Below are 12607 nucleotides of genomic sequence, written 5' to 3'. Positions count from 1 at the left end.
TACTTGTCCGTACGTTAGTTATTTCTGATCGTAAAAAGTGCTGTTGTTCCGCAGAAAACATTACATCTATTTTGGACAACAGCACTGTTTTCGGAAAACCATCAGCAATCATACGAGATCGGGGAACTTCCCAAGTATCTTTAATTAGTATTCAACAAGTCCGTAATAAAAAGTATTCTCGGGCTTCAGCCTCAGGCTGTTGGAGCCGGCTTGCGCTCTCCTAGAATTTCAACGTATGAAAACAAAGTTCTCTTCATGTTCACCATTCCAACTTCTGAACGCCATTTTCCTGCATATAATAAGGGGTGTCCAAACTTTGGGTTTATTAATAATCTAAAATCCATACCCCTTGCCTCTGACTTCGAAATGAAATACATGTTAATCAATGAATACAGATGCAATTTGAAAGTGTGCAAAATTGTCATTAAATCTATAGCCTAGTTAGCAAGTGATTTATTATTTTTCAAACGGTACCGCTTTTCTTCTTCTTCTTCTTGGCTTTTAAAACCGAACATAGGATTTTTAGGCGTATTTACGTCCATTCAGTTCGACAAACGCAATTATTAATAGGTTTTTAAGCTAAAAAAAGACGGATTTCTACCTTGTATCCACCATATATTTTGTAATTGGCATAGATACAATTAAATATATAGCCTAGTTAGCAAGTAATTTATTATTTTTCAAACGGTACCGCATTTAAAACCGAAAGTAGGATTTCTATACGTATACGTCCATTTTGACAACGCGATTATTTTTTAGTTTTAAAGCGCAAAAAGGACAGATTTGTAACTTGTAACCACCAGATAAATTCTAATTGGCATAGATAAAATATGTTTCTTATTATACTGAAATGTACTATGCCAAATAATGTGTTTGGCTTTAATTGTTGATCCAAAATTTGCTTTTTTGATGTCAACTCTTTTGAAAGTTACGCATCAAGAATAAAGTGTTTCACATGCTTTCATTCGCATTACAATTGTAAAAAAACCTTTGCATTCCCCGCAAACTGTACACACTTGAACTTAAATTTTTGTAAGACAATACGGTTGAACATTTATTGAACCTATGTGCGTTATCGATTTGTTAATATGCTTTTAAAGCCAAACAAATAATAATTTGGAAATGATGTTTGGTTTGTTTTCAAGTGTTTACATTATCGGTGTGTGCAAGCCGCCTCGAACAAAGACCTCGTTATACCGAGGTAAAACCGAAAAGTACTCTCGTAGAATATGTACTATCGACGCTTGGCACGAATATTAAACGTACTATCTAAGCTTGATACGAATAGGATATGTACCATCGACGCTTATTACCAATAAGATATAAAATAACGACGCGGATATGTACTATCGACGCTGGAAACGAATAGGATATGTACAATTGATGCGTAAAACGAAAAGGAATAAATCTACTATCGACGCGTAAAACGAATAGGATATGTACTATCGACGATTGGTACGAATAGAATATGTACTATAGACGCTTATTTCGAAAAGGATATTATTATCGTCTCTTATACGAAAATGATACATGGTATGTACTATCGACGCTTTAAACGAATATGATATGTACTATCGACGCTTGGTACGAATAGGATGTGTACTTCGACGCTTAATACGATAGGATAAGTACTATCGATATTTAATGCGAATATGATATGTACTCTCGACGTTTGGTACGAATAGGATATGTATTATCGACGCTTGGTAGGTATACGACATGTACGATCGAGATATGGTACGGATAGATAATGTACTTTTGACGCTTGGTAAGTATGTGTATTTCTAAGTTTATTGGGTCCTTCCACTCCTGGGGCTGTATGATGTGTGGACCCGGAATGTTTACCTGAACTTTCCGGAGAATACGGACGAAACCCGACTTGTCCGATATTATGATAACTAACAAAGTTTATTTGCGTCGGAAGCGGTGAATAAATCCGGGTTGACCAATGAAAAGCATGCGCACCAACCACTGCTTTAATCACTCCTTCGCTGGGCACGAACGGATATACATGTACACATATCCATGGTACTCGACGATGGATAGTCGTCGCGTGTTCAAAAAGCTTGGGACTCAAAATAACCAACTCGATATCATGATTACCGAATTCAATGGTTTGTTAAAATTTGATTTTCTATTAAGAACGATTTTTTGCATTGTATTGTGCATGTTTATGTTATAACCAGTGCCTCAATGTTGGTCATTAATGGTCATTAAGGTCAGTTCAACAATTTATACTTATGGTAGATGCACAGTGGATTGCCTGAATTAAGTGCAGACATGTTTGCTTTTGACTGATACAATATAATCAGAGGTATGCGGATAATCCAACTGTACATATTTGCATGACTTATTACCCTCATTCGGCCATTGTTTATACTGCTTTGTCAATGAAGCATGATTATTTTAGCATTTGAGTTGTTCAGTCAGTGATAATAGGCGTATATAACGTTCTTCGCACATTGCGCGGTATTTAATTTTTGATGGTATGTTAGACAGTTGATTTGTATCTGTTGGTTTAATTATTTCATTTGAGGTATGTTTTTGTTCACTTTCGTTGTTCAACGACAATGGCATTTAATAGAAACAAGATGACGCATATAAGATACTGTCGTAATATACGGGTTAAAGAAAGTGTACAAATATTCATTTGTTTAGTCAGAACATGTTCGCCGCAAAAAAATGACACATATCACATTTTTCAGTAAAACCAAGATGGTTATTTTAGCTGATTGCACCGTATCAGTTTCGACCACAAGACAAAATGACACAATCATGAGTCATTTTGCCTGCTGAAAGCCCAAGCCACAAACTTCAACCATCGCGTTACGCTTCTTCTAAATAACTGTTGACAGACTTAGTCAATATAATATCATAAACCTAAATAAAAGCTTGACATTAGACATTAAAGTTAACGACTTTTGCTTTTCATAACATATCTGTTTTGTAAAGCTACATCTATTTTGGAACGTTTATACCAGTCGTTATTGTCTTAGTCGGATCGCGTTACTGCATATGTCCGGTAGTGCTTTTTGTGAGTGCTCCTGGTTCTAAGCTGATGAAGGTTGTCATTTGAATATTGCAATTATTTGTTCACCACCAGAAGGACCGTCCATTAAACAAAGCTGTAAAATCTTGTTCAATGAATTAACGTTATTTGTCCTTGATTTTTTTTGTCTTTTTTACGACTAAAACTTTAAACTCGATATTATTATTCAGGATATGTCAACATTTAAAAACTGCTATTCGATGTCGAACTGTTCAATGCATGTATGAGATATTAACTGCAAACTACCAGGACTTGAAACTTACAGTGAAAAGTAGTTTATTTTAACAAGAGAAGGCAACTATTTAACAGAATTCACTTGATTAGATGCCATCTTAAAACTAATAAGAACGTCTTAGGATTTTTTTTTCAATATGCATGAAAAATATTGATTTGAAATAAAACATGATGATGATGTTTAATTGTCTGTTGATAAATCTATATTTAGTCACTGAATTTCTGAATTTTTGACATATGCGAATGTGCATATCCGTTATTATCTTTACAACAACTATTAATATCAATGGCAGGGCTTCACAGATAAAGTGGTTTAGTTATAATTGTGCCATATTAAGGACAAACGTTGATTATATCTTGAACCGTTATTTTAACTTTTGATCGAAAGATGCGGTTCGTTCACGCAACACGTCGCTTTCTGCACTTTTTACAACAAACATCCGTAACATTATAATTATATATTACGCTAAAACGAACTTCTAAATGAACTTAATTGTGATTGTTGAGATTAATACATGTTAGTGTTTTTAAATTGAAAATGATGTCCGTGCTCTATGTAAATGAATACGTGTGTGGCATTGATTCAAATCTATTTTAAAATTAACTTTATTATTTTATGCCAAAGTATACTAATTAAAAAACATAAATGATTTGCCAAGACATATTTAATAATTCAAGGTCATAGAGTAAAGTCGGACGAAATACTTGCGTTAAGATTGCGCGAGAAAATTATACACGTCATTTGGATCGATGACTTATTGAAGAATTTAATTCTAAGGTCTAATGATTCATCGCCATGTTTCTGGTAATTATTTCATGGAAAACCGGAACTGCAAACCAATGATGTGTTACTATATATAGCCGACGAAATAACAGCTTGAATTGACTGGCAATATGCCCGAGAAAGATAAACAGGTGATACGGTTTAATATGTTTTGTATCGAATTGGATTCCACTAGTAATAGATTGGACTATACCTATGCAAATAAACAAAACACAGATCAAGTGCGCGATCAGTCGCTTAGAATATTAATAATAAAAAAGGCAGCAGTTTTTGTAAGGTCCCAGATAAAAAAACGGGGCTTAGGGAGGCAATCCCCGATACCAATTAACATTTCAAACAAAAATGGACTTTACTTGCCTCATCATAACAAATCGAGACTGCTTTATACACGGTATTAATTTGTTTTGTATAGCCGTTTGCAGAGTTTGAAATGTTTCTCGCGTATGTTTATTACGGCCGTAAAGACGGATGATTAGTTGAAACTAGGGAAGAAATTAGTATTGTACTATGTAACTGATATACAACCGTTTTTGTGTTCTTGTCTTCGGGAGACTATTTGTATCGCATGCCAATCGTTAAGCAAATCGCAAATCGTCATGTACAAACGATATAAAAATATTAACATGTCAAACCAAACATATTTTCCGTATAATTTTGGAAACATACCTTAATGTTTATTCAGGCAAATGCCAGTTTATGCTAAATATCGAATGGTAACAAATGGAAAAAAACAATGGTATTTTTGTTCATGACATTAGGTAGAGTCTACTGTACGGATTGTGTAGTAAAGCGGGCATTGCCAATGTAACCGTTAGTATATAAAATATGTAAATTATGGCTTTGGCGCAATGTAACCTCTCTCATCGATATCTGTCTACGTATGTTCCTTTTGTGGTTTTCCATTCATGCACTGAAGAAAAGCATAACCGGCGGCTGGGCGAAAAAAAAACTCTGATAAATCAGCATACTGAGTGAATAAATATGCGTACACATTTGTAGAAATCGTTCGGCATTTACAAAGAAGGCATTTGTGAACATATTTTCAGTAAAGACTGGGTATTCAATCTTGTTTAAATAACCTTATGCATATTTAAAATAAAAGTGTCATTTGTTTTTATCTAAACTATGTACCCAAATTTGGTTCCATAACATACATAAAATAAGTTTTACTATTTGTACATGGGGATTTGAGAATTGAAAATTCCCGTCATTTTCCAAATATACATAGCCAGTAAAATTAAGTTAATGAAATACATCATTCATGTTAAGGTCAAGAGGGGCTATCGTATAACCTCTCCTAAAGATAAAAGATTAATTATTTAAAACATGTTTTAACGGCAAAATAATCCGATAATTCCACCAACGTTTGTCGCGTATTATTTCATCGTGATTTAAACATAAAAAACCCGCAGTATATCCCCCAATTTGCGTGATTAAGTTATAATATCCGCAATCTATTCAGACCCAGTCACGGATAAGTACTGTGAATTGCTTTGCTTTGTTTAAATCTAACGGGGGAATTTGTAAATTCAAGATAAACATTAAGTCAAATTACTTAGCCGGTATACCATAAAATCATTCGCTTCCTTACAGCGAATCGAAACCAATGTAGTCGTACGCGACGTAAACAAATATATATTATAGTTTCGGTGAAACCGAAAGCGGAAGATCAATGTAAAATTAATCCTCACGTGGGGTTGTTTTTATACACTTCGTGTGGAAAGCCAGAGGGTCATGATAATTAAAAAAAATCAAGTCTTAGATTGCTTAGTATTTATGGCGAAAAGCTTCTTATATTTAATATAATTTACTGTGCAACTACTTTTTATCATTGTACAAACAGCAAACGGTATTTCGCACATATAAGATAAACGTTATCAAAAAGCGAGTAGTTATATGTTTGTTTGGGTTTTATGCGATTTGTGATCATTAAGCACTTTTCCTTTGACGAGGTAAAGTTTGAAAATAGCAATGAGAAAACCCTCTCCGACCAGTTTTCAGTTTAATCTAGCTATTTAGAGTGAAACTGAAATGGTTCAATCATTATAATATCGATCTTGAATTTCACGTATAATGTTTAACACTACTTGAATAATTTTAGGTATAGCCAGTGAAAACTTCTACATGTTAATAAGTAGAATACACATGATTACTTCAATACAATTATATATTTAATCGCTAACTATACAGGAAAGCAGGCGCATTTTCACGCTATAGCAGTGAGTTAAAGTTTGAATCATATCACGTCAAAGATCAACAAAAGATGATATGATCCTAAAGCTAATAAAGCAAATTAAGCGTCTTAAAACATCCATCGTATATGAGCATGACTTTATTAATCTTTTCTCGTGAGTTTTATACGACCACTTATGATATGATACCATATTCTTACACATAAATCAACAAATACATTTTGAAGACTTTTCGAACACAAATAACGAATGACACGATCAATAAGGAAAATCTTATCTTATCACCAAGTGCTCATTATTCAATTCCATGAAATGAGTTTAATATTCTTCTGATATGATTTCAATGTTAAAACTTTGACAAGGCAAATACAATAGTATTGTCAAGAGGGCATGACCTAATGGGGCATTGTCCACTTACATTGTATTCTTACATGGTATTACATTAATGCAATCATCGACGTTGTTTATTAATTCAAGGAATGCAACCAATCAATGAATGAAGCGTGATAGTTTTGAAGTTCACTATAAAGACAATTTAAAACGTGTGTTGTTTATACCAAAGTAACATTTTAAACCAGATAAGATGACACTTAAGTAGTGAATGCTTATTATAACTAGTTTATAATTTCATAAATGTGTTTAACACTATTTTCATCTGAATAAAAAATAGAATGTTCTCAACAATATCATAGCAAACAGTATTTATGTGTTTACTGAAATATAGGTAAAACTTGTTGTGCAATGCTTTTTTGCACGATAGCATTTTGTTTACTTAATTTTGTGGCGTAAACTCTTTCATTTTCAAAAGATACTCTACATCAAAGAACAAGTATTAATATTGTTAACTTAACATTGAATTAACTTTTCAATAATTCTACATTCGAATTGAAATATATGACGTTTCGATAAAACAAACAGGCACTACAAATAAGTATGATATAATTCATCTTCGAACTTAGTATAATAACGGCTTTATTGCCGAAATATAACATTATGTTCATCTTAAACGGAATTAAAAAACCTTTCAAGCGTCACATAAAGAAAGTAAATCAACTTCTAGTAGAATATGAGATTGATTTCAGTTATTTTATTTCATTTAAAAGTCTTCAAATAAAACCTATTTGCTGGAATGGAAAGTCTCAATTAATAGTATTACAAAAACAAAAACATGAGCTATTAGTTGTCGGAAGAGTGAAACTATGTAAGTTGTCTCATTTTACTGAGAATAAATCACTTGTCCTGACTGCAAACACAAATACAACTTCTTTTCTTATAGATGCCGTTGATTATTTTTTATTTTAAGCTGTTTGTTAAGGTGTGCTTTGTCTATACTATTGTCTCTAAAATTCGTAGTAATTGAGTTTAGAAATAAGTATTCCACGTTTGATTACGATATAAATTTAAAAAGCAATGTTGTGGCTTCGCAGTTCCAGCTCTGTCTACAACGATCATGAAGCCGTCATGAAAATGAACCGCCCTGTCATAAAGTTGAACCATCCTGACGTCATCGTTATAAAATAGCAAGTGCATATTCTGTGTATAAACTATTTCAGATGTATGTTGGGGTGTTTTGCAATAAGTATGTGTTACTTTTTGTCCGATTTATCAATATGATTATTGGAACGAATGAATGGAAAATATGTGAAACATATATGCGGTTAATTTATTTCACTAGACCTTAGTAAATTGGATAATATATTTCAAATATGTATGTTCCGCCTAATATTGGTTAGAACATATAAGTCGCATCACAATCAAAACTGGAAAGTACAACGTAGAATTCAATTAAACAGAACTTATAATACCGATATTGAAATCATGGTTGTTCTTTTCCTTTCTTTTACTTTCAAAATCGCAAAATATGATAAAATAAACCACAACAGAAATTGTAAACGTAAAAATAAACTTACGTTATGCCCCAAAATGGGATTCCAAAAAACTCTTTGTTGTATATAACCCGTTTAAATATTAACTCTCGTTTACTACAGCTGTGCAGCTGCCTGTTATCGGTAAAACGCTCAGAGAATGGGTTTTTAATTTGAATTTTAAAATGGAGTGTAACTGCTTAAACCGTCTGAACTTAGACCGAAAAAAAGCAATTACAATCGGAACCATTCTTGCGGTAGTTTTTCTGTTAATCGTTCTTGTCACTGTGGTGATTATTGTCTGGACAATGCCGGATCTCAAAGCTAAAGATGGGAATACTCATATTTGTTTGAAAATCGACAGTGATGTTAAATGCTCGGAAACGACATCGACATTAAAATGTTTGCTGGAAAAAGTATGTGGTATACGTGGATTATTTATATTTTTGATACTTAAATTGATGATGGCTTATCTATTTTAATTTAATGTTTAAATATGTGAATAAATTGAACCTGATCACGTCACGGTTGAAATAGAGCATTGATTTTTACTTTAGAGGACATATCTGTTCTCTTCCCAGCGTAATACAGGCAAAATATTGATTCCTGATAGTAGTTAAATCAATACATTAGGTAAAACGAAGAAAAACTTACATAATACTCTATTCTACACAACCTTACATGTATTGGAATTTTTTATACGTTGTTATTGAACCGATCTTTTAAAGGAGATAGCTCAAGTGTACAAGGAAACGGCGGAACTAGATACTAAAGACACAAAGGACTATTTCAGTAGTAAGTATCTAGGATAGTGATTTAGCTTTAATAAATTCTACACGATTTTAACTCATAAAGATAAACATTATCGCTGTTCAACTAACATATATACATCACATAAATACGTCTCGGATCTGACAGCAGAATAATATATTTTAAGATCTCTTGCGGTTGCTAAAAATCAAATCATTTCAGAAGCAAAAAAAGAGAAAAATATCGTAGTTACGCGGGCAACAAACACATAGTCGTTACTTTATTATTTTTTTACTCGACTTAGCGCCTGATGTTTAAATAGTTTTGCGATATAGCTCTCAGTCGATTTTTTTAACTTAAGTATTCTTTAGAAAACAAACGCTGCATTAGGTTGCATAGTAGCATAGTGAACCTCATTTAATTGTTGTGTTTTTAGTTTTGATGTGTTTTGTACATGCGACTTTGCATGCGGTCGGATAATAACAACTTAGTAAATGCAGTATGAAAGGATTGCACGTAACGTTCAATATCCCGCGGGCTAAATATGGTAGAAAACTAATTAAGCATACATTACATAGCTCAACAACGGTCCGCGGGCTTACTATCTAACATACAGTTATTGGAACACGTATTCTTAGTGCAGTTAATGCCTCGCGAATGAAACATAATAACAGTTTGTGTATATTTTGTTTTACAGATAATGTGAAAATAGAATTAAAAAATGACTACCTAGCATCCATTCCTGATATGAAACCGGCTGCAAAGCTAGTAGGTTTGCTTGCAAACAAACATAAAGGTATACGTGTAAATTTGTTTGAAAATATAAGAGTTATAAATCTCATGAAAATCTCTCCTCATCACGCGATCAATCAATTAAAGGCAAGTGCCAAAATGTCCTTTGTTACGAAGGACACACCATACAACACGATATTAAATATAAGATCATTAAGCTTGAGTTACCGTGTTAGAAAGCTTTTTCATTGTAGGTTTACACCGATCAAATGAAGCGTTGAACATCACACTTAGAATCAATCAAAAACACACACTTTTAAATAAAGACCAACAGTATACCATTGTTATTAAAATTAAAAAGCAATAAAAGAGAATGCAAGTTCAATTTATTTACTAAATGAATCATATGTACCAGAATAACAACATTCTAAGGCATGATGACAGACATAAAGGATTGAGAATGTAGCATCATAGAGTACAATACTAAGATCATCCAACAAGTTATCAGGAATAAACCGTTATGATATACACACAAATCCCCGTTACATAATTTTGAAACGTATGCAAATAATATAACACACCATTCTTTATTTATACTTCATGATTACTTTAGGTAAATGCAAAAACAATCGAAATAGTTTTCCAGGCTTAATGTTTCGCTACCAATGTGCTGTCAGTAAGCCACCATGTGGTCATGAGCACTTTATGGTACATGTGTCTCATGAATAACCCAAAGAATAGGTATTAAGGAATCTTTTAAGAGCTATTCATATATGATAAGAATGGTTGTTTTACGAATGCATACAAAACACAAAAAGTTATCCTTACATATTATAAATATTTTAAGTAATAATACATTCTTAGATTTTATATATCCGAATACCTACTTATTGTCAAATTAAATGAAAGCAAAAATAATAACTAGCTTTATATCTCGTATTTAAGGTTTGGATAAAAAGAAATCCGGGGAGTTAGAAACAGTAGTGTCTTGGTTCAACGGCAGAGAATTGGACTACACTACCGGCTTCATGAGATACGGAGTGAGGTACCAGAACGGGCGGCTCATTGTACCTTTAACAGGAACCTACAACATTTACTCCTTCCTTAGTCTAACAGAAGACATCGACCCAACAGAGATACGAGATAAGAACACCAATGCCACGCTAATTAAACATGCAATGTACAAATTCAATGTGAAGCAAGAACATGACGTGGAACTTGCTTTATGTATGCAAACACACCGGAGGCCAACTAACAGAAATTTCAACGCGTTCAGTTCACACATCTCAACGTTGGTACATTAACAAGCCGGCGACGAAATTTCGGTGAAAATAAGCGATATTTCACTAACATCATATCCTGGAGACAACTTCTTTGGTCTGCATATGATCTAACAATGCATCTGCAAATGTCCACCCTGGAACTGCGTGCACGGCGCGTGGATGCTCTCGACAAAAGGTTCCACAAACCATGTTCATTCAATCGGTAGCACGTACATTTTTAAATTTGTTAATGCACAGTATTCATTATATATTTGTATTATATTGTTTATCTTTTAAATTAAACTATGAATACTTTAATATGTTTGTATAACAATAGGGTTATTATGGCCTTTAGGATCTGTCCTTAATTCAAGGTACACACCATGTCGAAGACTTGGCCTTTTGACATTGGTTTTGACCCTATCTGACTCATATTCAAGATGAACTTTCTGAACACCTTTCACCAAGATTGGATAAACATTTAGCTATGAGCTTAATGTCGACGACTCACAACGCACAACGACCGACATAGGGTGTACTTAAATTACAACTTTACAACAGCAGGAATCCACGAGGATGAGGAGCTCTTTTTATTTGCATTGGGTACTTGGAAGTGTGACTAATTTTATCACATTAATTGCAACATCGATATAACAAATCCGTTCCTACCATGTATTGTGTGTATTTGTATTTACATTTTTAAATTACGTTTGTATGATGTATATTGTTATGTTATAAACCTTGTGTCGTGACATACATTAATATAAATATTTAAGTATGATGACGATGTACTGTTGTATAAGTCTAATACAATGTAATACAATGTATGTTTGTCTGACTTAAATTAAAAACAACTACTGTTAGTAAAACAAGACAGCATTGATTGCATTTAAGTTGCCTTTTAGTTGTCAACCGAGTTCACGGACATCAATAGTCGAAGATTAAACTAGACTGAATTAGCTAACTTAGTAAAAGAACATTTTAATAAGTGAATGCCCCATTTTGTAAAAAATCTCACCTTGTGTCCATCACGAGCTGTTTTTGTCACACTTTGACATTTTAACTTCAAATTGCGACATTGACCCTTAAGGTAAAATGCGTAATACACGCGACTATCAGTCTTAGATATTTATCTGAAAACAAACAGCCTGAACAAACCTGTATATAGCCAAGTTTGAATTTGTCATATACATGTGAACGTGACCTTTGTGGCAGGAAAAGTGGTTTTACAATATAAATGTGTGTTATGTCGTCTTAAAATCTTAAAATATAATGATGAATGACAAAATTACAGTCAAAATACGCTGATTTAATGCCATATTTGATATTACGAATATAACATTTAATTTTGAAATATGGGGCTGAGTCTAATACTAAACACAGTGTGGTTGATGATTTACATTTGCACCATATATTGTTTTTAATCAAAACATGGCGCAGTTATTGTGGTTACAGGAATGTTCAGTGTTTCATTGCAAATGTTCACTTTTGACCTGTACTTGTTACATTGTATGGAGATGGTGTTTAAACGCGGTACTCTTCTTAATATGAGGACCTACTTTCGTGCCAAGTTGTTTCCAAATCGGTCAATATATAACAAAGTAATGGAACAGAAATTTTCCAGAATTGTGTAGGTCAAAATGGCACTTAAACCACGTATTATAATCTTGTCCTTCGAGGTAGTGAGCTGGTTGCTGCAGACGACACATCGTCGTATGATGTTGGATATGTATGCAACA

General features: G+C 33.2%; 1 protein-coding gene across 2 annotated transcripts; it reads left to right on the top strand.

Annotated features, from left to right (window-relative positions):
• Positions 1 to 8257: 8257 nt before the first annotated feature.
• LOC127834952 (uncharacterized) lies at positions 8258 to 11742 on the top strand. Of its 2 annotated transcripts, XM_052361092.1 has the most exons (4): positions 8258 to 8540; positions 8853 to 8919; positions 9572 to 9670; positions 10552 to 11742. In XM_052361092.1, the coding sequence occupies exons 1-4, from the start codon at positions 8310 to 8312 to the stop codon at positions 10908 to 10910; spliced, it is 756 nt and encodes a 251-aa protein (XP_052217052.1). In that variant the 5' UTR covers positions 8258 to 8309; the 3' UTR covers positions 10911 to 11742. The 2 variants fall into 2 exon arrangements, with proteins under 2 accessions (XP_052217052.1, XP_052217053.1); XM_052361093.1 differs by lacking the exon at positions 9572 to 9670.
• Positions 11743 to 12607: the final 865 nt, after the last annotated feature.

This window comes from Dreissena polymorpha, chromosome 6 (assembly GCF_020536995.1).
Source record: "Dreissena polymorpha isolate Duluth1 chromosome 6, UMN_Dpol_1.0, whole genome shotgun sequence".
NCBI classification, from domain to species: Eukaryota; Metazoa; Mollusca; class Bivalvia; order Myida; family Dreissenidae; genus Dreissena; species Dreissena polymorpha.
The sequence above is the reverse complement of the archived record's forward strand: the minus strand, read 5'-3'. Positions and strand labels throughout refer to the sequence as shown.